The following is a 27,235-nucleotide window of genomic DNA, read 5'->3' as shown; positions in this document are numbered from 1 at the left end:
TTTTCTAACTTCATTTTTGCGGTTTGCACGCAGTGAAATCAATACAGTAAGCAGCAGTGCTGAGATCAAGGACTCTCAGCTTTGTCCCATTTCAAGGTACAATCCAATAAGGCAAAGTACAGTCCCACACTGTTTGGAGCTAATCTTGTGGGCCTCTGTGAGACATTTCAGGCCATACCAGACAGATTCAGAAGAGTGACTCACCAGTTTGGTACAGCACAGACTGCATGCAGACCATGTATTCCCTCAGTTTCTAGTTAACAGGGAATCTATGGCTGCACTGAGGCAGAGCGCTGTCATTGAGTTACATAATCAACAGAGGAGTGGAGCAAGGATTGTGTGTGAGGGTGCGTGCATGAGTGCGTGCACTCGCGTAGCTGCAGTTCTTCTTGAGCTGTCGATCATGTGGCACGCCAAGGCCACTCGAACACAAGGCTGCTGAGGTGGACTTTCAGCAACAATGGAGCTTAGCGTGTGTGTGTGCGCGCGTGTGTGTGTGTGTGTGTGTGTGTCAATGGGCGGACTTGCGGGACTGTTTTTTTTTTTTAAAGGCACACTCGTGGATGAATAGGCAGCCACATTTACGAGGCTGAGGGAGAAAAAGCAAGCTGCAAGCAAGGAAGGTATTAGGTGTGCATGCTGTGCGATGAGCCAATTTAGGCACTGCACATGTTGACTCACAAGGCTACATTTACATATCTATTGTGCATGTGCGCTTATTTGTATCCCGCTGTAGCCGTCCGTGCACGCTTGGATGCGTAGGCCTATTTGCGATGTTGCATGTTTGTGCACGAGCCAAACTCCTGTGTGTATAAGCATGCATGTCTAGTCATGTAAGCTTTCTCACTTATTCCTGTATGTGTTTGAGTATGCATGTATGTATATATGTATTCCAGCACCTTTTGTGTAGTTTTTTTTTTTTTTTTTTCAATACTGGCATTCAGCTAAAAAAAAAAAAAAAAAAAAAAAAAAAAAACTTCTACTGCTCAATGCTGCCATCTGGCTTTGGCAAAGACCACCGCAGACATCCTGAGGGAGCTATCCAAGCGAGTCAGCGTCTGGTTTTAACAACTGTTTTGGGATCAGTTGTCCAGTGGGCTGGTGCTAACTCACCCTATTATGAGCAGGATGATAAAACTGACCTTGAAGCAGTTTATGGCCCCGGAATAATGGAAACCACTGATAGAAAGCCCATGAAACTGCACTCAGCTTTCAGTGACAAAAGAAAATAATGGTTTAACCACTTAACATTATTTCATTTAAAAATTTATGAGCAGAAATTTTCGCACGCCGATGCACCGCCAGCTATGAGGAAACGAGGGTGTCACTGATCAGTCTGTTCTGGCTAAATGAAGGAGCACAGTGAAATACAATGTGTAATGAATCTCGACGAAAAATCTGGGAATACATCATGACTCACAATGTATTATTTTACACAAACAGAAAAGATTAAGGTTTTTTTTTTCTTCTTTTGGTTAATGGGACAGCAATTAAGTTTTTGCAAAGTGCAGGGTTGTGCTCATAATTCCTCATATTTTGATTTTCAAAAAGATTATTCATTTTAGTATATTCAACATTGTCATCTCTGTACAGATAGAAAATTCAGCGCTTTAGCAAACCAATATCTCACTATAACAAAAGACAGAAATTCAGACAGGCTTCTCAGTAGTTGCTCAACTTTCTTTATTATACCTAAAATAATCTCCTTTCAGCAATATATGGGACAAAACAATAATTCTCTGAGTATTCATAGAAATAATACTTCTTCTGCCTCCTATTGAAAAGCAAACGACTTCAACAAAATAACAACTCTCTATTCAAGTCATACAGGACAAATTGAAATTTGATTTTTTTTTTTTCCTTCCTTCCTCTGAAAAACAGCTCTTTGGCATTTCATGGGCAGATTATAGGGAATGCTGCTTCGACGTCTGCTCACTCAATTTGTGAGCATAACAGAGGATTATGTCACATGAAAGAAAGTGCTCAAGATTCTGTGCAAAGTGCCAGTCAGTTTGAAAATATATACATTAAAAACCAATGAAACGATAAATTCATTTTCATGAATTGATAAAAACCTGGGATTGCCCCAACAGGACAGCAAAAATGAGCAAGTCAGGACATTTAGTCTCCCCATTATGTTAATTAGAAATAGTGATTTCTAGTAGTTCAGGACGCTTTTTGCACGACAGTGAGAAACACGTTGTTGTGGAACAAGTCCTTTCACACAAACCATACAGTGAATGAACCTTATATAAATACTACCTACTAACAAAATCACCAGACTGCCCATTAAAGTTATCATGTTTCTTTTGATGGAGCTTTGAGTTACAGTAAAGGACAGTATCAAAATACCTTTAGGCTGCACGAGGAATGACTTTTCTGATCTTTTTCTCACCATGATGCATAAACTTTGTTTATAAAAGTAAGAGCCTGAGCCTGTTTGAGATCAGTGTGTCTTTTAGATCAGCGGTCTGCAACTTTTATGCCCAAAAGAGCCATTTTCATGATTTGCAACCAAATAAACTTTGTCTGGAGCCACAAAACATGCTGATTATCTGAAATGAAGAAAAAAACGCTTTTATTATAATATGTAATAGTTAGAATTTAGGCATACTTTCCCTTACTTTGTTTCTTTGCTCATGTAGCTAATTTAGCATTTTTTCGCATTTCTTCTTGCTCTTCTTCTTCATTAATTTTTACCACTTAGTCATTTTATACATCTTGACTATAACCATTATATCCATTTACAACCACTGTGCATTTCCTAATAGTTACAACATTTTTGGCGATATTAGCAATTTGAAGCTTTTTTGGCAGTTTTTTTTTTTAGTTATTTCACCACTTTAGCTGTTTTTTTTTTCGCAATGCCGACTGTTTGTGCTGTTTTTAGCATGGAGATTAGATTATTTCTGGAAAATCATTGTGGCATGCTCATGAAATAAAAATGCAAGCAAAATGATTATTTGCTTAGAATTTTCCAGAAGCTTCAGGGAGCCGCTCCAGGGGGGCTGAAGAGCCATGTGTGGCTTTCTCCTCTGATCGGGAGCCGCTCTGAGAGGAGGTTGCATGTTTTCTTTTTGTGTGGAGAATATCCTCCCATTGTCCCAAAACTTTAAGCTTAAGTGGTCACCCTAAAGTCACTTCACTGGAAGTTCTGAATGTGCGTGTGCGCGTGCATGCAATCAAGCGAGCGTGACTCTCTTTGCCCCATGATGGATTGCTGACCTGTTCCTGGATGGATGGATGGATGGATGGATGGATGGAAGGATAACTCAGTAGGCCACCAGGAAAAAAAAAGCATTCAGTATGTTCCTCACTGCACCTCTGCCACCAACCTCATCGTTTTAGCAGAGTTTGTAAAATCTCAGCTCTTGAGTGAAATTTAAACCAGGAAAATTAAATACATCCTCGGCGGGCCAGTGCCATCATCTACCGTGCGCGCTAAGACTGGCACTCGCATATAAAACCAACAGAGGTGGAGCACAATTAGGTCAGATTGAGGCCAGACCATTTGTATGGGTCACGGTAAAAGTGCTCATATGTATGCAGGCTTATCGGCCCCCTGGGAGCACTGGGCCAACCTTGTCCTATACTCTGATCTATGTCCTCATCTCCCCTCTATGTCCTTTTTTTCCTCATTCCTCCTCCCGTCTCTCGCCTTTCCTCCCCCGCTTCCTTTTTTATCACCACATTTTTCTCTCTCTTTAAACACCCCCTCTTCCGTTTTTTTTTTTTTTCCCCCGTTAACTGTTTCCACTTAGTTTTTCCTCTTCTCGCCCTGTTTGGTTTCACTCCTCTGTTGATCACTCGTTTTCCTTTAATTCACAAACTCTCACTTTTTACTCATTTTTAACTCCCTTTTTTTCCCCCATTCCCCCCCATTTTTATTTAATCTCCCCTCGTTCTTTTTTTTTTTTTTTTTTCCATATCAACAGCCAGTCTGATAAATAATGCATCACAGCGCATTAAAAACATTAGTAGGGTTCTCTTGGCTGTCAAACAGAGGGAGGAGACGAGGGAGAGGAAGGAGTGGGTAACTCCATTTTAAATAATTGTTGCTGAGGAGGATGTGATTTAATATTAACGGCAAAAGAAAAAAAAAAAAAAAAAAACCTCCAGGAAGGGGGTGGAGGTCCGAGCATTGATTGTGTTTGCATTGCGTCTCTTTGTCCTCATCCTCAAAAGGTTTTTCCCTTTGGTGGGTGATTTGAAAGCTTGCAGATTCATAAAGATGACGGCTGTATCAGCAAACTCAAAAGAAAAAGATTTAATGACATTTTGCCAAACACTGATTCTGTATCACACAGGACCTTGACCTTTCTCTTCTTGCTTTCATCCTCCGCTTCCTACATCTTCGCTTCACCTCTCCTCCCCCCACTTCCCCCCCCCACCCTTCTTCTCTTCTCCTATTCCTCCTGGCGGCGTGGCGATTGGCATTATTAAAAATTGATTGGCGGCAAGCGTTTAGCAGGGTGGTGAGGCGGAGAGGGAAATTTTGACAGGCAGGAGTGAAATGAAAGGAGGGCCTCGGCAGACACACTGTGGAAAGGTCTCAGTGGGGGACGGAGAGTGTGCAGTGCACGTGTGTGCATGCATGTGCACGTCTGTACAACCGTGTGTGTGAGGCTCTGAGAACTGGGAGTGTAAAAACAGTTTACGGTGGGGCTCGGGAAGGGCGTGCTGTTGCGTTGGCGCGGCTCGTATGTGTTGATTACGCTGTGTTTGTGTGTCCGTGAACACCGGGAGTCGACAGCAGCCACGTCTGGATGGCACGGAGAAGCATCCAGCGGCATCCACAGAGATGATACACCGTCACAGCTCGCTGCCGACCCAGAGTTACCTCTCCACCAGCCTCCCTCCCTCCGTCCTTCTTTCTATCGTTCCCTTCATCCCTTTGCTTATCCCGCTTTCCAGCCCTTCTCTCTCCTTTCATCTCAGATCAAATAATATTTCCAACCCATATTCCCAACCAGCTATTTCCCCAATGGCTATAAGTGCTACAGCTTTGGAGATTTTCAATACACTTTACCCGCAATTTGGCTGAGTGATTCTAAAAAAGTTTTTTTTTCTTTTTTGTGCGTGCGTGTGTGTAGAGGAGGATTAGGTGGGTGAAAGCATGTGTCATTATATGACACTAACTGCTTCTCTTTGTCTCTTCTTTTTTCTTCCGTCCTCTCGTCTTCTGTCACAGATGAACAGACCGATCCAGGTGAAGCCAGCAGACAGCGAGAGTCGAGGAGGTACAGTATGCCCTTCTTTGTTGCTTCCCCTGCCCCCCGCCCCCCCCACTCCTCCCCCCACTGCCCCGCCCGCCCCTTTCCTTGCTACCTACCTCCCCTCCGCTTCCCTTCTTTGTTCCAGCCCTACAAACACGCTGCCTACGCGCATCAGCCTCACCATTATCTGTCCCATTAGACGAAGCCCTGTACCTCGACGCGGGCTGACAGCGCGGCCTGGCCGGACCCTCCAGTATTCAGAACGCATTATGTAAACAGTGCTCTCCCTGGCCAGCGCAGCCTCCAGCTCCCTTTCTTAGAGTTTCATCATATGCACTGATGCCCGTGCGCACGCACATGCGAGGAAAGCAGGCGTGTCCCGTCGCGCTCCAGGCGGAAAAACAGGTCACTGCTTTTGTCAAACACCTTTAAGGATCCGCCTGTGACAAAGCAAACTCTATTTGACTAATGCAAAAAAAGTAAAAAAAAAAAATAAATAAAAAGTTTGTGCCTGCGGATTCGGGGACAGTTCTGGTTCTGCGTGCACGCGCGCACGGCGGTGTTGTCCGGTGGTGTGCATCGCGCTGTATTGACAGCCGAGAACCGCTTAAAGGGAATTTTCTGTGTCTAGACATATAGTGACCCGCCGCTGACATCAATCAATGCACTGTACGAGACAAGATTGATGGAGTTTGACCATTTTGGGCTGAAGACTTTCAAACTTTGCAGTTGTTAATATAATTGGCACCAGAGAAATTCTCCTGCCACAAGAAGGCGGGAAAGAGCGAGAAGGAGAAAAAAAAAAAAAAAGAAGAAGAAGAAAAAAAAAGGAAAAAAGAACTAGAGCATGCAAAAAGTTGAAGGTTGATAAGCTGTAGAAGCATGAGGACCGAGAGAGAGGTGTTAGCCTTTAGAGGGAGAAAATGTTAAAGAAAAGCAGGAGAGATTGTGCAACATCCTCTTCTATTTAGTTTGGTGCTTCTGTGAGTATGATTGATGGAGCTGGAGGGAACAGAGGCGAGCACCGAGCGTGAGGAAGCAAAGTGAGGGCAATGCAGGATGTCCACACCTGTCTGTGCTCGGGCTCTATCTGTCTCTGGATGTATGGCCTCAGCCCATTTTTCTACCTCTCATCTCCTCTCCTCTCCTCTCTTTCTAAGCTTCCTTTCAGTCGCATATATTTTTAACACAACGAAGTAAAGCTGTGCAAAACACTGCATTTCTAAGATTTAACTTGACTGAGGAAAACTGGTATCTGCAAAATGTGTATCAAATGTAAAAAAAAACGGTGTTAATTAAGTCCTCTAAGAGGAATATATCGTACAGTTCATCTACATAAGGTTGATGCTTTTCTCTCCGTGGAGTTAAGTTTAGTGTTTCAGTTCTCATGCGCGAGAGGTGACAGTTCTGTTTTACTTAGGTTTTAAAGACACTCATTTCACCTTTTTTTTTTTTTTTTTTTTTGGTGCGGTCTGCCGGAGTGGTAGCTTTAATCACCATGCAGGGGAGATAAATTTCATCCCTCCCTGCGGTAAAAACAATTCAGCAGAAGGAGGGACGAGTCGGCCGGAGGAGGGGGGGGGGGGGGGGTCTACCCTCCCATCCCCCCCTAGCAAATAGCACCCGGCGTGTATAACTCAGTGTGACTGAGACAGAGAGGCTGTGATTAATGGAGGGACCCTTTTTGGTAAAATAATGGATAATTTCACTTCTTTGGGATCTCTTGATTGGAAATGAATGACGGACTCTTTCGTGGAACAGCTAACAACCGGCAGACACCTGAATCGTGGGGCAGATGCCCGACAACACACGGCTCCTTTTTCAAGAGTCACGAGCCAAAAAATGCGCAACCACTGATTTAATGCATTGTGACACTCATCGTTTGTTTTCACTGTAAACTGTAAAAATATGTTTCCGATAAAAATGAATATGTCAAAATAAAAAGTTACTCTTGGGTGCTTTCGGTCAAACCGTGCAGTTCTCGGTATTCCCTCAGAGCCACACACCTTCAGAGAATCTTTAATCACTATAAATGATTAAAAAATAAATAAATAAAAAGACCAGAAGCAGTATGTACTGTAAATTAAAAAAAAAAAAAAAAAAATCTGCATAGACCTTAGTAAGAACACGTAATGTTCTAGGTGTTCCTAAACTGCATATAAGAATAAATCCACCATAAATCATTGTATCTGTGTTTGGTTCATATTGTAGGACTGAAATCATTAATCTGGATCCTCTTTTAGCACAGTTTAATAACTTTGATGGTTATTTCTGCTTTGATGTGAGTTCGACTCACTAAAAACCACATCCGAGTAACTCGTTGTTCCTCCTGTGTTGAGAACGTTTAAAGCATCACAAGCTGAAAGAGTCCATCAAAGAGGAAATTTAAAACTGTGATCGCTTTCGGTACCTCCTGTGCCAAAACTATGAAATACGCAGCACTTCCTGTGACGGTGCTGAGAACTGAAAATCTGCCCAGAGATGAGCTAAAGCAAAAAAAAAAAAAAAAAAAAAAATCGAGGGTAATGGAAAATATTTCAGTCGATATATTTCAATGTTTTCAGTACGGTGTTTGAGTAAATGAGTATTTGGCTTGTCCCCTGTTTAACTGATGATGTAAGTAAATAAAAGGACTGTTCAGCCAATAATGCTCTGCCATAAATAGGTGTGTGGGCAAAAATCAATAAAGAAATTAGACACTATTTTATGGATTCTGGTAAAACTCCTGCCTACTAAATATTAAATATTACAGGAGAGAGAGATCAAGGAGTACCATTGTTGTGTTGTGTGTGTGTGTGTGTGTGTGTGTGTGTGTGTGTGTGTGTGTGTGTGTGTGTGTGTGTGTATGTGTGTCGTTGTAACTCTGGTGTATATCGATTTGCTCTCTTGATGAATATGTGTGTGTATATTCTTACGTGCCTCTGTGTGTGTGTGTGTGTGTGTGTGTGTGTGTGTGTGTGTGTGTGTGTGTGTGTGTGTGTGTGTGGGCATGTTTTGTGTGTGTGTGTGTGTGTGTCTTTCCCCAAAGACAGATGTAGCATTTATTGGTGTTTTTCCCAGGAGAACAGTAGGATTTGACCACCACTGAGGTGTGTACTCGGAGGACGGTGCGTGCCCGACAAGATGCGTGTGTGTGTGTGTGTGTGTGTGTGTGTGTATGTGTGTGTGTCTGATGTGATGGCGGAGCCAAACATTTCAAGATCTGTGTGTGCGTGTCTGTGCATATGCGCGCGTGTGTCCTCCACCTCTGATGTGCGCTACACTCTTGTAAACACTCTCCACCACACCCCGTACCCCCCCCACCCCCCCACACCCCCCACCCCCGGTGCAAGGCCAGAGCGCAGATTAGTCTTGTTGACTCGGCAAGGACACCCTGTCAGGCGCAGGCAGTGGGGAGCGGACCCCGGGCACGCACACACGCATGCACACACACACACACACACACACACGCATGCGCGCACACGCACACTCGCAGATACACACGCATTAATTTGCACAGCACATTCAGAGACAATTGCGCCGAGGCTCATTAATTTCCAAACATACACATCCATTTCCACTAAGCTCCGATTCTATGTAATGTAAGAGCAGGCGACTGCCGAGCATACCAACACATCTGCTGCCGCTGGGCGCCAACACACTTTCACCGTCTGTTTTACAGTTTCCCTCCTTCAGTGACTCAGCCGCACCGCGATGTGCCCACATGGATAATCTGAAGCCGAGCTGCAGTCTGCCTGTATTTTATCAGAAGCTCCCTGTCAATGATTTGTGCCTGATTCAAGAGTCCCCCGATTCTTTTAGACGCGTGAAGTTTTTTTTCTTGGGAAATGGACATTTGTTTTTGATTATGGGCTGCTTGAGGTTTATAGGATCCATCGAGAAATATTAAGAGAAATCTGAATCAAGGTGGGAAAAGGCGGCAGTTGGTAGGTGCAGAAATTTGACTGTGACGCATTAAAAAAAGAGAAATACACTCAGTTCATTCTTTTCTTTCTTTAAATCAATTTATTTCTCCGACGTTCAGATGGGGAAAAACGTGGGTCTAATTGCTTTAGGCTCGTCCAGTTTTGCAAATGTTTTGGCATTTTGCTGAATAAAACTGCAGAACTGAGCTTCGACTTCAATCATGTTCTGACCCGAGGTCTGACACCCCGACTCATCTGTCTTGTCTCATTCCTGCCACCCGTGACAAGCTCCGTCTCTTACCTATAGGTGGTCGTTTTAAGTGATAGATTCTGTTGGGGAAAAAGAAATGTCAGATTTGTGTGACAAGTCAGACCTATCTGGATTTCAGTCTTTTTTTTTTTTTACTGTCTGCTGTTTTGTGTCCAATAAAAAACATTTGCAGGAGGAGTTACATTGTGTTTTCTCGATACATTATGTATGCATTCAGACATAAAATATCACAAGTTTATTCACACTCCTTGATAACTTATGAGAGGACTGTCTGCTGCACACACACTTTCAAAGTTTTAATAGGGAAACGACTCTCATATGTTTGACTTTATTGTGGTTGTAGTGCTATGGCATGCTGTGAATAATACTCGATAATTGCTTCAAAAATGTGGAAGGAGATTTTGGGGGTACAAAGTAACAGAAAAGGTGTTTTATTCGTTTCAGGTTGAGTAAACTCGGATCTCCATCGACTGGTACTAATGCTCCTCTGCCAGATGTATTATTTGAAAAGAATTGCTGATTTCTTTTTTTTTTTTGGCAGGAAGCTAACGGCGCTCCGGTCACATAACAAAACTACTTGAGACTTTGAGGACCAGAAATGCCAAGGCCAGCGAAGCATCTTTTTATAATAAACTCTTACACATCGCGAAGGGTAGAAAACATGCTGAAACTCAGTGTGTTATTGGTGCTGCCACCGAGCTAAAGCTGATTTCTCCGTCTGACAACGCTATTTAACATCTCCAACGCTGTAGATGGTAATTATGAGAATAATAAATCTGCAACGATTTGAACTATCTAATTCAGGAGAATCCTATTGATTTTCTTTCTTTCTGTTCTTGAGTTGAAAAGGGGAATAACATTATCTGTGATCTCTGAGGGGGGCTCATCCTCCTACACTTTGCCCGATTTGGAGCTGATGTGACGCACTAACCGAGTTCCCAGCAACTTCAGTGACAATGAAAGTGGTGAAATCTCGACTGGAGCTGTCTCCTGTAAATAAATGAGCAGGAACTTTTCATTTACTGGTCTTGGCATAGAATTTGTGTCAAAGAAAAAAAAAAAAAGTACTTTACTGACTTACAGCTTTAATGGGGGTCTTGGGATGTGACAAGGAGTGCTGTTTTTGTCATGGTATCATCAGAGGAAACCGGTTAACATGGCACAAGGCAAGATGCAGCAGATGAAGTCCTGAAATAACTTAATGGCCACGATATTTGCTCACTGCACTTTGAGGAAGATTAGGCTGTCATCCTAGCCTTTTATCTGAAGTGTGGAGCAATTCTAAGCCAGAACAGCCTGGTAGCTCACTCAGAACGTAGGAGAAAATATAACCAATGTTTTTTGCCACAGAAGGATTAGGCACATGGTCATAAACAAACATTTACCAGAGACACAGTAGGTCGAACGACTGTGGCGCTGAATACAATCTGTTGTTACAGCGAGACAAAGTTTGTCGTGCATGACGGCGTTGGTTTTCCCCCAGGACCGAGCTGGAAAGACTTCCTTGCCTTGATTGTCATCCTCTGGACATTTGTAAGAGACAGCTAGTGAAGAAGTTTGAGGAAATTTCGAAACAAATATGCAGAAACTGCAGTAGCTCAAGTAAAATCAATACCGAGAGCAACTGAACTTTAAATTGCACAAAGCACACAGTGACTGCATTATTAGTACCACTGAAAATCCATAGGCTGTAGCTTTTTTGTAGTAAAATCCACAGCGTTAATTGTAGTTTATTTGTGTTGGTCAGATAGACCTGAGCAGACAGGGCAGTGGAAGCTTCAATCCAGAAGCTGTCAGACGTAGAGAATGTCAAATCAGCAAATAGGATACTTCAATAAATATTGTAAGTTCCATTCTTTGTAAAAATGATGCTTTCCTTGGCATCGCAAGCCTTCTCTCTGATAGCTCTGAATGCTTATCTTCGCCCGATGCGTGCTTCTATTCCAGTGAACACAATGTCTATGCAGATATCAAAAGGCATCTCTGATCCTCTGATCATGACCTCTTCCTTTTCCTTTTAGAAGACAGAAAGCTCTTTGTGGGCATGCTCAACAAGCAACAGTCAGAAGATGATGTGCGGCGCCTTTTCGAGTCCTTCGGCAGCATCGAGGAATGCACCATCCTCAGAGGTCCCGACGGAAACAGCAAAGGTGAGTTTATAGCTGTTTATGACTTTGAGCGAGCAGACTTTTTTTTTCACAGGCTGCTGCTCAGAAATGATTTGGCCTTTCAAAGTTGGTGACTTTGCAAAGTTCTCCTTAAACACTCCACGGTGAGTGATGTCAAAGCGGGGCTATTTCACAATCATCAGAGGAGTCGTTACATAAAAATACTGTGGATTTGGTAGGTTTCCACAGTAAATGCCACTGCAGAGCTTTACCCAGAGGGATGAGAGATACAAACCACCAACTCCTTACAGATGAACCCCATTAACCTCACTAGTGAACCTACATGGCTGTGATAAAGAGAAACGGAAATAAGTCAAACTCCTTATTAACCACGGGCTTCATGTCATGTCGGAAAAATGTCCTTTCAAAAATGTTTTCCGAGTGCTACACAAGTTCACTGCATGAAGTTCATCAGCGGGCTTAGCAGCTAATCAATGAGGCCCGATGATAACTAAGCCTGATGATTACAGTGGGCTTGATCATTCTGATTCCTCCGTGAAGCTCCATTAACAAGACTTCATCAGCCAGCTTACTCGGCTAAGTGGGCTTTAGCTCAATAATTACTGGCAACTTGATCATTCAAATTCATCAACAGCACTTGTCAATAGTAAGCGACACCACAACGCAGTGGCATTTTAAGCCCCATCAGTGGATCCCAAAGTTGTTAAATGGTGTCAGAGTGGCATGTTTAGTCTGCTTATTGAGCGCCGATGAACAGCAAAGCAGCCCTCGACAGCACAGCGTTTGTTGTTGTAATCCCCCCCGAAAACTTAGTCCTGATGACAACCGAATGAGAGACTTTACATAGAAGTTCTCCCGTCTTTTTGTTCTTGGTGTCTTTTCATTGTCATTCTCTCTCTCCTTTCAGGCTGCGCGTTTGTAAAATACTCCTCTCACGCTGAAGCTCAGGCAGCCATCAGTGCACTACACGGCAGCCAGACAATGCCTGTGAGTACGATGTAACTGTGTGTGAGCATGTAGGTGTATTAGAGCGCTGAGTCACACCGAGGGATGAGTCAAACAGCACTTAATTACTTTCTTAAAGTTGAGCTGGTTCCACGAAATTAATCCCAGTGAGGAAATTTGTCCTTTTACGTTTGACCCATCCCGACTTTCCATGGTAATGGACATCAGCTAGAGGACTGAAAAAATAAATAATGTTTGCATGTACAAGCTTCATTTATTGAGCCATATTAACATGTATTGCCTGGTGTGCGTGTGTGTCCTTGCATGTGTGTGTGGGTGGATGGGTGGGTGCACAGGGTGCCTCATCCAGTCTGGTGGTAAAGTTCGCCGACACGGATAAGGAGCGCACCATTCGCCGCATGCAGCAGATGGCTGGTCAGATGGGCATCTTCAACCCCATGGCCCTGCAGTTTGGAGCCTATGGAGCCTACGCTCAGGCAAGACGCCCCGCGAAGCCGCATTTTCATCCACAGTTATTTATTCAATGAGCCGCAGGGATTAAACGGAGAGCTCGAGCCCAGCTCGGATTTAAACGTGGAGGACCAAAGGGAGGAGAGGAAGAGGAAGTGAAACACACTCGACTTCAAAAATATACATTCACATGATAGTTATTTCTCTAAATACGATGTGGAGAAAAATCTATATCTCTGACATATACCGCATATTTAGTATCTGGTTTTCTAACTAATAAGTGTTTGATGCACCTACTTGGAACATCATCAGCCAATAAATTGAGTTTTCTAGCTTCCATCAGGATCACATTCACCACTCAGACGGTACCTTCATTATTAGGTTAATATTAATTACATACATTAATCCTTTAACATGCTGTTCATCTTTGTCAGAGCAAATACTCTGTTGACTTTTAACGAGATATGAGGAGTCTGAATTAAGTTTAAAAAGTCTGGAGTTTGTGGCAGGTCTGTTTTAGGGTCTTGGTCGGATTAATAGTCTGTATCTATTGTAAAGTATCCTGCCCTGTTTTAAATATTCATATCTGTTTAAAGATTTATTTATTTATTTATTTATTTATTTTTTGAGATTATGTTAAAAAAGTTGTGTTAAGTGTTTTGAGGCACATTTTGAAAAATATCACAATTTGGGTTAAAAAAAAAATGTAGCATGTCATTGATATAAGTTTTGTCATTTGTGTTTTGCTTTGACAAAATATTTAAAATCATCCAGCCAAGCCACTGCTCGGCTGGTCTTTCTACCTCCTCTCCTCACTAACTCACCTGCCTCCATCATGATTTCCACCGGGGGGGGGGGTGTCACGGTAAACGTAACCTGCTGGTCCAACAGTTTGTGCACTTTAACCAATCTGTAGCATGATTCTGGGAGTGATCGGTTCTACTAGTAGGTGCAGTTTAGAGAGTTTGATGAATAAGTATGGGAGTGATAACAATAGATAATGACCACTTAATGGGCTGATAAGATTTGAATCAGCTGTTTCCAGTCTCTGCACTGTACCTCACGTTCCCTTTATAGCTTTACTCCTTCCCTTTTCTTTTTTTCTTTCTTAACTCAGTAACGTGAAAGTTTTTCTTGTCTCTCCTGCACGACCACTCCGCCCACGCCGACTGCAGGTGCAGCAGCAAGCAGCATTGATGGCGTCCGTAGGCCAGGGAGGCTACCTCAGTCCAATGGCAGCCTTTGCTGCTGCCCAGATGCAGCACATGGCCACCATCAATGGCCTCCCAGGAGCGCCGCTGACACCAACGTCAGGTAAACCAGGGTTACAAATCTGGAAACGGACGATTTATTGGACATCAACGATGGAGGTCACATAGACTCAAATGCAGATCACTTTTTTCATGGATTTTTTTAAAATTTAATTTAATTTGTTTAGTCTAAAGTCAGCTTGTGTATTACCAAACCACGATGCCAAAAAAGTCCTGCATCTTCTCAACTTTTTTTTTTGAGTCACTGTTGTTGGTGTTTGAGTGAGATGACTCACAGTGAAAATGTGTTTTACATTATGTTAAATCATTTGCAATCGGCATCTCTGCTCCATCTGTGTGCCTGACACTTTGTTGGTCTGACACATTTAGTAACAGTGTCTGCCTGCAAGGGTCTGTCAGACTATAGTCAGCAGCAAGCGCTTTTTGGATTGCACTTTAAATGCGATCAATAGAATACATCAAACTGTTTAATCTGATGGCAAAATATCTTGACTCAATTTATTTTCCAGCTACAGATTAAGAGTTTGGATCTTTCTGAATCTGAAGTTTAGTATTTGTATTCTGAAAAGAAACAGAAATAGTGCAGAATACATGTATTTTTTTTTATTTCTGATGAATGTGATGACAACAACCTATTGTAATATCATGATATTTCCAAAGCAATGTCAATTAAAGCTCAATAAAAACTGCACTTTACATATAATAACATAATGATATATGATATAAACAGCAGAGCATTGCTACAGAATATGAACGAGGAAGGAAATTAGATGGAGAAAAATCTTTCCTAAAACATCAGGGATGTTTTTGAAAACAGTATTGGCAGCGGCGTAAGTGAGTGGATAAAGGTAGCATGTTCCTTTAAGCAGGCATTGCTCTATCGCTGCAGTGGGAATATGCAGAGGAAAAGAACAAGGAGAAGTGGATTTGAATGGTCATGTTTTAACTATCAAGTATCTACACTGTCAGGATCCACCGAATGAGCGCAGGGAATAGATTATATATGAGGGGCTATAATTGGTGCTCATTTGATATAAACACGGTGCTCAGGATTCTCATACAATATGTCTGAGACTCCGAATGTAATGGCTGTTGTGTCACAGTAAGGACCAAACTGGGACAAGAAATCAGCTTTGACATTTAGTGTCTTCACCGGCCCACTGGACCGGCCCCTCTGACATTTGCAAGAGTTACAAGGTGGCCAGTCAAAGTAAAACTTCTCCATAATGCCCGGAGAAGAGGGGTGGTGGTGGTGGGGGGGGGGGGGGGGGGATACAGTAAAACGCTTACTGTTTCTTTCTTTTCTTGTGCGTGTGCCCCGCGGCTGCAGGCGGCAGCACTCCCCCAGGCATCAGCGCCCCCACAGTGACCAGCATCCCCTCTCCCATTAGTGTAAATGGTTTCACTGGCATGCCGCCCCCCCAGGCGAACGGGCAGCCCCCTGCCGAAGCCGTCTTCACCAACGGGATACACCATTACCCTGGTAGGTCTAATTATCTCGCAGGCATGAATGAAAGCACACGAAAAGGACTCGCAGATCGTCTTCCTGCACATAGCCGGGATTTCAACAGTCCCCACACACACACACACACACACACACACACGAATTATAACAGGAAAGCGTGCATGCTGCAGGCTCACACACGTGAAGAGCCACGGAGCATGTTCAGGAGGCCGAAGCCGAACGAAGCAGCCCACAGACAGTGAGCATGTCGAGGAGATGAGCGTTTGGCGAAGGCGCTGATGGGCTGCTGGAGCCTAAGTATGCGCTTGTGTCATGAGCCGTGGCTGGTACCTCGCCGGTTGTGTTTGTGACGAGCTGGAAGAAAAATCTGTGTTCTTTTGTCTCCCCAGTGTTGCAGGAGGTGGTTTTTAGGGAGGACTCAGAGAAAAACAGCTTGGGCGTGGCTCCGCGGAGTTGTTTTGGGGTTCAGGGTGGCTGCTTCCTCTCCTCTCTCTCTGAAGGTAGCGCTCCTCCCCCTCCACCGTACCCACCCTCCCTCACCTGATCTCTCTGTGGGTTCAAAAGGGTCAGGAAGATTTTTTTTTTTTTTTTTTAGCCTGGTAGAAAAACATTAAGAAATCATCTCAAAGCCCTTCACAAGCCTGTGAAAGAGGATGCGAAGGTGAAATTCAACTTTCTGAGCATGTAGGAAAGATTTGTGTTTGTGAGGGAAAAAAAAAAAAAAAAAACTTTGCAAATTCAGAGTGGAAATTTATTTTTCTACAATCGCTCGCTTTTTCTATACACAAGGGCAAACCCTCTAAATCCTGACGTCCCTGCAGACAGCACTCAGGGCTGGGGAAAGCGGCGACTACTCTGTTATTCAGGTGGTATTTTCATCTGCGCTCACACACTCGTAAAAAAACATGCACTTTGTAGTAAACCTGCAAATGCAAATACGGGGAATATCATTCTAATAAACCTACGCTCTTGTTTATACATTCACAAACTCAGAAATTCCCCAGGCAAAAATTTTTATCACAGTCTCACGAGCAGTGATACAACCAAATTATTTTTGAATATGATTTCATAAGCAGTAAATTTTATTGAGGTTTATTTGAGCCCACAACTTTCCCTTTTCTCCAAGCTATCTGTGACAGCTTCTCAGTCGTGCCGTTGGTGTGCTCCGGTTTCTACTCAGATTGGGGTTATCGTGTGTGCACGTGGTTGTTAATGTGTGTGTATGTACGTGTGTGTGTGTGTGTGTGTGTGTGTCTTATTCTCAGTGGTGTACTTACCTTGCATGTGTTATATGTACAGATGGGTAGCGATAAAGTGCGGCGCAGCATCTGTGGTAGTTACAACTCGGGGAGAATTTAGATCTCCGACATGTGAAGTGGTGGCAACAGGTGTGTTCTGTGTGTCGTCCTGTGGTACATGTGAAAAATCATCCTCTCAGGTTCGGTGGGGGGGGGGGGCAGAGAAAAAAATTCTTTTGACGTCTATTTTTCCTTTAATGTTGTGATAGTGGAGTTCTGTGTTGTTGTGGTCCATCAAAGTTTTTTGCTTTTCACCTTTTCTATAAAAAATGAGCTGGTATTGGAATGCTTTGAGAGGAGCACTGAGTGAAAAAGAAAGATGAGAGATTCAGAATTCAGTTCCTCACACGCTGAAAGTGAAGCGACTTGACTCCACGCTGTTCGGCTCTCTAACCTTTCTGCTTTTCTTCTCCTGTCTGTTCTCCTCTCCATCGCCCTCCTCCCTCTCACCCTTGTTATATATTACTCTCGCCTTCCTCCGTGCCCTCTCTTCCATCTACATTCTCCCCCGGTCTCTCTGCCTCATCTCCCTCCCCTACACACATGCACACCTCCATCCATCTGTGCTCCCTTCTCCGACCGCCACCTCCTTCTCCACCTCTCCCTTCTCCGTGTCTCTGCTGAAGCAGCTCAAAGTCCCACTGCAGCTGATCCTCTCCAGCAGGCTTACACAGGAGTCCAGCAGTATGCAGGTCTGTCTGTCTGTCACAGCAGGACTCATCTATCTGCGTGCCTGTATACACATGTGGAGATGTGCGTGTGTGTGTGTGTGTGTGTGTGTGTGTGTGTGTGTGATGGAAATAAAGGCAAGGATAAAGATAAGCCTCCTTTGTCCACATTTGAATTTTGTTCATGTAACATTAGGTGTTCCCGTCTCACCGCGTCAATTTATTCTCCGGGCCGTGTCAGGTGTGCGTTTGTGCAACATGTAGACTCTATTGTCTGTTATCTGATCGATTGCCTGCTGTGCCCCCGCATATATCACATTGTTTGTATGTATCCGAGTGTGCGCTCCAGTCATGACTGTTATCTGATCCGCGGTGTGTGCGTGTTTGTGTGTGTCTCAGCAGCCTACCCCGCTGCATACGGCCAGATCAGCCAAGCCTTCCCCCACCCTCCACCCATCATTCCTCAGCAGCAACGAGAAGGTAATGTGCACACAGCACGCTCAGTAAATATTCATACATGCTGCACGCATTGATTCACAGTTTCTTCGTTTTGTCCCGGGAAGATCTACAGTGGAAAACATCAGCCCGCTTACAAGACTTGCTCGAGAGTGACTTCACTAGTTTTCTGAGCTTTAAGTTGTTTAACCAGATAGGACGTATTTGTTTTCTTATTGTTTGTATTTTTGTCACATCATTACCAAAGGAAGAGAAGATCTTGAGTCTAAATAATGAATCAAAGACAAAAGATGTTAGTGAGTATTTCAAAATGAGCCATAAACCCACTCATGAACTTAATGACCTCCAGGCTTGGGACACATATCTGGGCCCTTACTGCCCTCTTGTGGAACATAAACAAACTAATGCAAATCATTAGGAGCCCTGGCAACCCATAGTTTACCATTAAAAGCGTTTAGCAGCTGTTTGATGTGGGATACCTGAAAAATTAAGAATATGGAAACTGTAAGTTTATAACCTCCCAAACACTTCAAACACTTCGTGCTGAATTAAGCGGCTTTGCACGTTACTCTGACACCTGATGAAATTTTAGAAAAATGCAGATCAGGCTTGATCTGATCAGCTGCTTTGATTTTCTCTGATTTAATGTTTGAATACGGCCCTTTTCTGATGCATTGAAATATGTAGTCTCCCTTTTTTAGTCTTGAAGCAGGAAGAGTAGGGACAAAAAAAAACAGGATTTCCTGAGCTTTTCAGCTCATAAAGTTGTTAATTCTTTATTCCATGGGCCGAAAGTCATCCTGTCATGGTCTCCTTTTCTCGTCACGCCCCCCCCACACCTCCCCCTCTCCATCTCTCTGCCTTGTCTCTCTGCCCTTTGCCCCGTGTCTGCCTCCCTCCTCCTCCTCCTCCTGTCCTTCTCTCCGTTTGTTCCCATGCAGGACCAGAGGGTTGCAACCTGTTCATCTACCACCTCCCTCAGGAGTTTGGGGATGGAGAGCTGATGCAGATGTTCCTGCCTTTCGGTAATGTCATCTCCTCCAAAGTGTTTGTGGATCGGGCGACAAACCAAAGTAAATGCTTTGGTGGGTAAAAATGAACAAAACCAAGAGATTATTGGTTATTTATTCTGATTATTCTTTTCTTACTAATCACGTTTTTGCACTGCAGTCCACCCCCACCACCTCCCCACCCCTCCCCCGCCTCCCCCTCCTCCTCCTAACCTCTCTACACCTCTCCCTTTGGAAACCTATGAAAACAAATGATGAGAGAATTTCTTTGCAGTTGTGCAAAAGCAGGTTGTTACTCATGAGAAAGATTGGAGCGTCAGTGTCTGGACTTTTTCTATGAATCTTTACAACTGTTCCCCTTTGAAGCCTCGAACTTCTTTCAATATTTCATCATATTTATATATGCTGCTGAGGAGCTCATCCGTTTTATCTTCATGGTTACGTTGCTATTGTGCTCGTCATGACATGCTGCATAATACAAATGCTGACTCCCAGTCTTTACTCCTGTCTATAGCATACTGTAAGCACAAGCAAAAGTAATGCATGCTAAGAATATAAGTAGGAATACAGCAGTAGCTCCGGCGTGCAGAGATAGAGAGCTGCTGCCTCACTTTGTGCCGCTGACAGCACAATGTAGCCGAACGTATAATTATGCAGCAAATTATAAATGGATTGTGGAGAATGTTTAATGGAGAGTCCATCAGGTGCAACCCATTTGCAAATTAGCTTTTGCTCATTAATACAACACAACATTAATGTTGTATTATTCATGTTGCAATTTTGAGATGCAGGTTTTTTAATTTGTGATTTGACGCTTTTTTCACATTCAAGTGGAAGTTAAAAACCGAAACCCAAATGTAGCACAACCGCGTTGATGTTTTTTGGCTCCAAATCCCATTATTGAGTTGTGTTGTGATGTTGGCTGCATGCTGATATAATTGTGATCCTATTGTTCTTGTTAGACTGCTGTACAAACATGTATCTGTATTACCTTACAGCTTGTTTACCTCTGTATGATGAGCATTGTTTGTTCCTTTTAAAGCACATTACAAGCAGTTTTGTAGATGTTAAATGTTTTGTGTGCAGATTAATAAAAGTTCAACCTTCTTTCAGTTGAAGAACCATTTTTAAATGTGAAAGACTGCTTCATCCTACAGGCTCCATCTTCACTTCCCATTCTTGTATCATTGCAGTTTACTTTCTTTCCTTTTTCGTCTAACAACATCCCCGTCTCTCTCTCCCTCTTTCGGCTTTTCCCCCAGGGTTTGTGAGCTTCGACAACCCAGGTAGTGCCCAAGCTGCCATCCAGTCGATGAATGGCTTCCAGATCGGCATGAAAAGACTCAAGGTGCAGCTGAAGAGGCCAAAGGACGCCAACCGCCCCTACTAACCCCCACCCCAGCCAGCCACCGCCACCATGGTGGCCGGGGCAGCCGTCAAACACAGGGAAAGACAGGTCAGACGCCGGGCTCGGCTTAACCGCGTCTGATTCCTATGGACTCGCCTAATAATCACTAAAAACCAAAAATATTTACTTATAAAATCCACCCTTGTGCACACGCTCCCAACAGGAGGATGGGATTTGGAGCAGTCTTACGAAACTTGGCATAACACCTGTTCTTCAAAAACAAAGATTAACGAATGAAGCTGCAAAAAAAAAAAAAAACAAACAAACAAAAAAAAACAGCTGGGGTAAACTATCAAGATGCAAACAGCAGCAGACAGCTCTTAAAAAGGGAAGCCGACGGTTATTCTGGGCTGTGAATACATTACAGCTACTGGATGCGGGCTAATGCTGATGTTACTTACAGCTGGATACCTCTCACCGTGCTGTCAGGAGGACGCAGTTATTTCAGGAACAAACTTCACTAATTGTAACTACGTTTTTATCAGTTACTCATGCAAGAAGTAACACATTCCTTCATGAATGACTATTCTCAACAAAGCACGCTGAGACGCTTCAGTAATTAAAGAAACTCCAGCACTAGATGTTTTATTGACAAATACTCGAGCAGTGTAACCTTTCCCAGAAGTCATAGAAGATTTGCAGGAGCCTGATAACCAGCTGATCATTTGTAAAGAATAGCGATGGAGTTGTATGCCGCCGCTGACAGTCCGAGTGTCACTATTACTCATTATTGCACAAGATTGACTGCGGTGTCCCGCTGATTCACTTATCTCGTCGCCAACAAGTCATGTGGAAGTGAAACACCCCTGCACATACTTGAAGGGAAAAGTTTTGAAAGCAGACGATATTAAAAGGAAGAGAAAAAAAAAAGTCCTCTAAGTATTCTCTAAAAGTTGAAGGTTCACAAGTATATTAGGGATGAGAATTGTTATGATGCGCACATATTGCTGCATTATGAAAATCTGTGCCCTCTAATGTGTCTGCGATATTGAAACTGGATGGATCAGTCAGTTTTAATGGCTGGCTGCAACAAACAAAGCCGCATAAGTATTTACTTACACATAGCCTCCTCTATTTGTAGAACATTTTTACAGTAAGTGACCCTGCGTGTTACCCTGTAGGTAAAAGATAATTGGTAAATGCTACAGCATGCTGCACAGGGAAGGCGCCGCTTCCGAGGGAGAGGCATTTATTACCCCTCAGGCGGGTAATTGTGCCGTTCCTCTTTGTCTCCTCCCTTCATCTGCGTGATGGAGAGTTTAGGCGGCGGCGTTCATTCACCACTGATGACTTCATTCAAGGGCAACTTATCACCCACTCACAAACTAACTGAACCATACCAGACAGTGTCCCGAGGCGAATCACTGCAGGTAGAAGGCTGCGATTCCCCGCGAATTTTTCACAAAATACGCGGCATCGTTCTTTTTGATGTATCAAAACATTTTCAGCAGAATGTTTCCTGTCCTCCTCGGTGAAGAGTTATTACTGTGTCTGATATTTTGCCTGATTACAAAGCACTTTCCCCCCTGCGTACCCATTTTTAGTATGAAAATGAGCAGTAATGGAAAAGAAAAAAAAGAAAAAGTTTCGACAAAAAGAGCAGAAGTGCCTAACTTCCAATGACACGAGAGGCTTCAGGTGTGTCTCGATTGAAATCCCTTCCTCATATCAAAAGCAGGATTAAACCGTTTGATTTGAATAGAAAAGAAAACTTAATTGTTTTATCACATAGAAGATTACCGCAGCGTCACTGCCAGGGAGGAAGATTAATTCGCTGCAGGAGAAGCAGTGATTTGTTTTCAAAATTCTCTTAGCAAAAGGATCTTTGTTTATCCATAGCAGAACTGAGAGGCAGGTGTCCTTTAAGTATCCTGCACTGCCTCCTTTGCATGTAAATAAAGCAGGTAAAGGAGGAAACAAACCATAGTGCCGTGATGGAAACTTTTTGTCATGATCAGAAATCTCTAAATAAATGGACTCAACTGCATAAAGCCTCCCAGATTAGACAAATACGGTACCTGCAGGATGCCTTCATACAGCAATGTTGTGTGTACTTTTAGTGGAAACATGGCGGCCACAGCCCTGCAATCTGCTCCATTTAACATTCAGCTATCAACATATAAAACCTGAAAACCATAAATTACTTTAACAAAGCATAAATCACCACAATCTACATGTAGTAGATGTTTGGTTAACTTGCTAAAATAATAATTAATAGGAAAAAAAGAATAGAATTTATATAGCAACACAACCTGCTGCTGAAGAGTGTCAGTTTGGATCATACATCACGAGCTGTAAAGAGCAGGAAAACACCACAGCGAAGAAAAGTCTGGCTGTTGGCGGCAGGGCTCATAAATAAAGCCGGCTTCATGTGAGCGGAAGGCATGCGAGCCAAACAAAACTCCAAATACACACTGGTCAGCCATAACAATATAAAAACTGACAAGTGAAGTGAATAACACGGGCTATCTCTTCATCATGGATCCTAGTCGTTGTGTTAAAAGCGGGAAAATGGGCAGGCACGGGGCTTTGAGCAAGACGGCCGAGTCGGGAGTCTCGCCAAAACTTCAGCTCCTTGAATGGAGGCTGATCCGTGTGGTTGAAATTTACAGTGTTTTGTGTTTATGGCAGCAAGAAAGGAGGACAATATAATATAACAGAGTTATCATGTTATGGCTGATTTTTCCAGACATGTTTCGTGCCATTTTGTCTCCATTGTTATTTAATTATTTAAGTTATTTAATCCAGTAGAGGCAAAATGTAAAGTTGTAGTTCTAGTTGATACCTGAGAGATGTAGTTACTAGATTCATTCCAAAACTTGACTCCAAGTCGCAGATTTTAGTTGCAAATGGCATCAATAATGCAAGAAGGGAGTGCTTTTGTGTCTTGGATGTTTAGGCTTCACACTGAAGGTAAAAACTGAAATTTCCACATAATTTCCTTGGTCTAGAAGAGTCTGCCTCTCCAAATTATGTACAGTCAGTGCTTCAACATTTCTTCCACACTCCAACATAATTCCATTTTCTTCTGTGTTTTTCCAGGTTTTGTTGAGCTGAATCATATGTTGGCTACTTGCTACCCACCACTGAGTGCAAACTCAACATCTGGACCACTGAGGCTGCTTCTGAAACAGAGGAGGGGGAGAGAGCGATGACCCGGTCAAGGACACCTCGTTTTGGATGTACTAAAACTTTGGAACTCAGAGAGAATTTGTACCAGCCTGGTTAGCCCCAGGACTTGTTTTTCTTCTGCACACATATACACATTTCTTTACCCACAAAACCCTGCTTGAATGACAGCTACCTTTTTTCTGGACCACAAGAAACTTTTACTTGAACTATGAGGAAAACCAAGTGAAAGAAACAATATCAAACCTACTTACAATGACCAACCCCACTGAACTCTTTAAAGGGAATATGGATGTCAAAAGTCCAACAAGAACTAAACAAACTTTTTCAAAAAAAAAAAAAAAAAAACAACTGAATAGTGGACTGCCATAGGAGATCTTTCTGTAAGATGGTTTGAGTTCGGGACATTTGACTTTTGAAGACCAATTTCTAAGACTTGAAACAAGAAGGGACAAATTCTCGGAGAGAGAGAACTTTAAGTAGGGAATGTGATATTTTCAGGACACAAATTGGCTTCGATTTTGGGATGGCCATCTTTAGCTCGGAGTGCCTGTCCGTTTCCAGGGGATACTGTTGCCGAGGAGAGCCATAGCAACGGTCTCCAGGAAGTCTTATCTGTCATTCCTTAGTTGTTTTAGGGACCAAAAGACCAAACATTTTTATTGCTGAGGACTTGTAGCTCTAATATACTCGGACCACTGCATCTCTCCCAGTCAGTGTCAGCTGGTTGGGGAGTTGCACTTAAAAAGAAGTGTACATTTCGAATATATACAACACATGTATATATACATATATATTGCTGATATGCTTTTTGAATACAGGCAAAACTATTTCAGATGGCCAAATGGGGTCTCTCACTTCGCTAGTTTACAATTACTCAAAATGTTTATTTTTTTCTCTTCTCATTTTTGTCTTGGGAGGGATGGCGAGTGCATGGGAGGGGCTGCTCCGTATCACAGCCTTATCTTTTTTAACTTGACATCCTAACCTCATAGATAGAATAACATCTGAAACGTTTGAAATATATGAACTTGTTTATATTTGCAGTACATATATATGTATAACAAGCATTCAAGCAAATGTATTCATATATACAGTATATATGGATAAATAGATATTAATCACAAATATATGTATTTATATGCACATATTTTATATATGTGTGTCTGTATATAGAACGGCTACTGACTACATCGAGCTGTAATTTTTTGTAGATTTTAGCTGGAGTTTGAAGCATTGCTCTGCTTGGGAAGAATCGCAAATCTGGCAGCTCCCAAAACTGCAGGCATTCCTATCTCTGATTACCTATATGCTGACACACAATATAATGCTAAAAAGATACACGTGTGAGAAAACACAAATGGTGTAAATATTATCTGAAAATGCAAAAAGCCACATCTCAGTAGCAGGCTTTAAGAGAATCAGGCTCAATGATTTTAGAGGAAAAGGACAATTATCTTCGACTCTATTCCAAACATATCTTTTGTGCTTACACTCACACACACACACTCACACACACACAAACACACAAACTTCTCTTTGAAACTTGAACCAAAATGAATACGTTTCACAACCCTTGCTCTCTTTTGCATTCAGTAAAGTGCATGTAGCGAATGGGCTGTCACCATGTCAGGGTGTGCCTTGTCACCTGCAGAATCTGCCATCAAGCACTGTGCTCTCAGAAAACAAAGAAGAAACAAAAAAAAAATAAAGAAGAAGAAGAAGAGGAACTAAACACACACTACGGCAAGCAGCCAACGCGCTATTATGATGTCAAAACTCCAGCCAGATCCATATCACTCCTCAGCCGCGTAGAGAGCTTCAGTGCATGTCAAATATAACAAACTGGGCCAGCAGCTGCTGGCCCGTCATCGTCTTTCGGAATGAGAGAAAACACATTTAGGTCTAATGTAGAGTCATGCGGTTACACTTCAAACTCAAGCGGGCATTAGGTAACCTGTTAACACAGGTACCGACTATCCGGGCTGTGTGCAGGGCACCGGTGACGACGCTCTACTGGTCGGAGTGAACAAAACACAAAGTTGGGGATTGCGTCTGGCACGGCGGGGGCTTCATAAGAGACGCGACTGAGCTCGCTGGACCCGGCTCGAGGATTTTAATGGCCGTCGAGCTAATGTAATATTGATGAATATGTTAAGAGAGCTGGCTTCCCATTGAACAGAAAAAGGGAAAAGGTTTTATATACCTTCCTACCCAGCAGTTAATGTGTGGCTCTCTGCTGGAAACACTTGACATGAAGCATATCCTTTAGAAGATGTTATATCGCCTTATGTCGGACGTCGTCATGCAATTTAAACATAAAGATCAAACTATAATGAAACTGTAAAATGAAGCAATAAGTGTGGAAAGCCATTTACGCATTAAAACTGCTCTGTCACTGAGGCCGATTTCACATTGCTTTAGCGTACAGTTTCTCATAATAGTCTACAAAAATGGTAGGGACACCTACTATACACCTGCAAAAGGTCAACAGACTTGGATTTATTGGACCCTGCATTCAACACGTATTGAGCTGGTGGAGATTACTCGATGAATATTTATATATATGAATATTTATAAGGCTATATGACACTTTGGAAGACAATGCTTCCTGTTGGGTGCAGTTACTAGTTTTTCTATAAACTGCTCATTATGCCATTTCCCCAGCGTCTGTGTCTAACCTTTTTAGCAGTTTGAATAATTTAACATTTACCTTCCAAATCCGGAGAGGCTAAAAGACCTACACATCCCAGGATGCCTTGGTTTGTGTGTGCCACAAAACAGTCTCCTGACACTGGCATACAGTACAAAACAGATGACCAACACAGTCTTTTTTTTCTTTTTTTGTCCTCTCACAGTATCCATGGCGGATAAGTACAAAACCTCCACCACATCCACCTGAACTCACTCTGTCTAACAATAACATCTAAAGCTAAATGTCACATGTCTGGTATCCCCCGATTGCCACACTGTGTGCCCTTTTTGACTGCCCCGCTGCTCCGTGAAAATTGAAAAAAAAAAAAAAAAAAAAAAAAAAAAAACCCGAAGAAAGAAAAAGAAAAAAGTGTCGACACGGTGTGTGCTTTTCTAACGGTTTGTTTGAGCAATCACTCATGTCTGTCACTCGTGTTTTTTTCATGCCGAGTGAAATAAGAGAAAGCAGAATGACCACGCAAACCAGAATGCCAAGCACCTCATCCTCATTCGCTCCGACTTTAAAGCTGCAAGTTTACACGATTAAAACATGGAGAAAAAAAAAGAGTAGTGGTTCAAAAACATCAAGAAACAGAAGTTTGAATATAAATATATATATAAATATATAAATATATACATAAACCGATGAATATACTGTAAATTGTTTCTTTTTTTGCTCTGTTTTCCTCTGTACATAGGTTTGCATATTTTATAGGACTTTTACTTCTATCTTACAAGGACTGGATAAAGTACTTTAAATACTTAAAAAAAAAATATATGAATGAAAACATGATAATGCTCATTAAAACCAGGTACAAAAAAGAAAAAAAAAAATTGCTAGGATACGGTACAAAACTGTAGGACCTGACCAAGGCATTTATCCAGAATACAGTCAGGGA

At 42.6% G+C, this 27,235-nt stretch overlaps 1 protein-coding gene across 6 annotated transcripts in view; it reads left to right on the top strand.

Annotated features, from left to right (window-relative positions):
• The window catches only part of celf4 (CUGBP, Elav-like family member 4), an 87,043-nt gene extending 63,383 nt beyond the window's left edge, over window positions 1-23,660 (top strand). Inside the window, exons 3-14 of one of the 6 annotated variants that reach the window (XM_030091305.1) lie at window positions 5,192-5,240; window positions 11,417-11,542; window positions 12,429-12,508; window positions 12,823-12,963; window positions 14,113-14,251; window positions 15,539-15,691; window positions 16,063-16,173; window positions 17,598-17,663; window positions 18,039-18,119; window positions 19,037-19,180; window positions 20,368-20,561; window positions 23,556-23,660. In XM_030091305.1, coding sequence (XP_029947165.1) covers window positions 5,192-5,240; window positions 11,417-11,542; window positions 12,429-12,508; window positions 12,823-12,963; window positions 14,113-14,251; window positions 15,539-15,691; window positions 16,063-16,173; window positions 17,598-17,663; window positions 18,039-18,119; window positions 19,037-19,180; window positions 20,368-20,495 — 1,218 coding nt within the window. In that variant the 3' untranslated portion in view covers window positions 20,496-20,561; window positions 23,556-23,660. Of the gene's footprint in view, window positions 1-5,191; window positions 5,241-11,413; window positions 11,543-12,428; window positions 12,509-12,822; window positions 12,964-14,112; window positions 14,252-15,538; window positions 15,692-16,062; window positions 16,174-17,597; window positions 17,664-18,038; window positions 18,120-19,036; window positions 19,181-20,367; window positions 20,562-23,555 lie in introns of all 6 variants that reach the window. The other 5 variants (XM_030091306.1, XM_030091303.1, XM_030091304.1 and 2 more) reach the window with 5 other exon arrangements.
• Window positions 23,661-27,235: the final 3,575 nt, after the last annotated feature.

This window comes from Salarias fasciatus, chromosome 5 (genome assembly GCF_902148845.1).
Source record: "Salarias fasciatus chromosome 5, fSalaFa1.1, whole genome shotgun sequence".
NCBI lineage: Eukaryota > Metazoa > Chordata > Actinopteri > Blenniiformes > Blenniidae > Salarias > Salarias fasciatus.
Note: the sequence above shows the minus strand (reverse complement) of the source record. Positions and strands in the feature narration are given on the sequence as shown.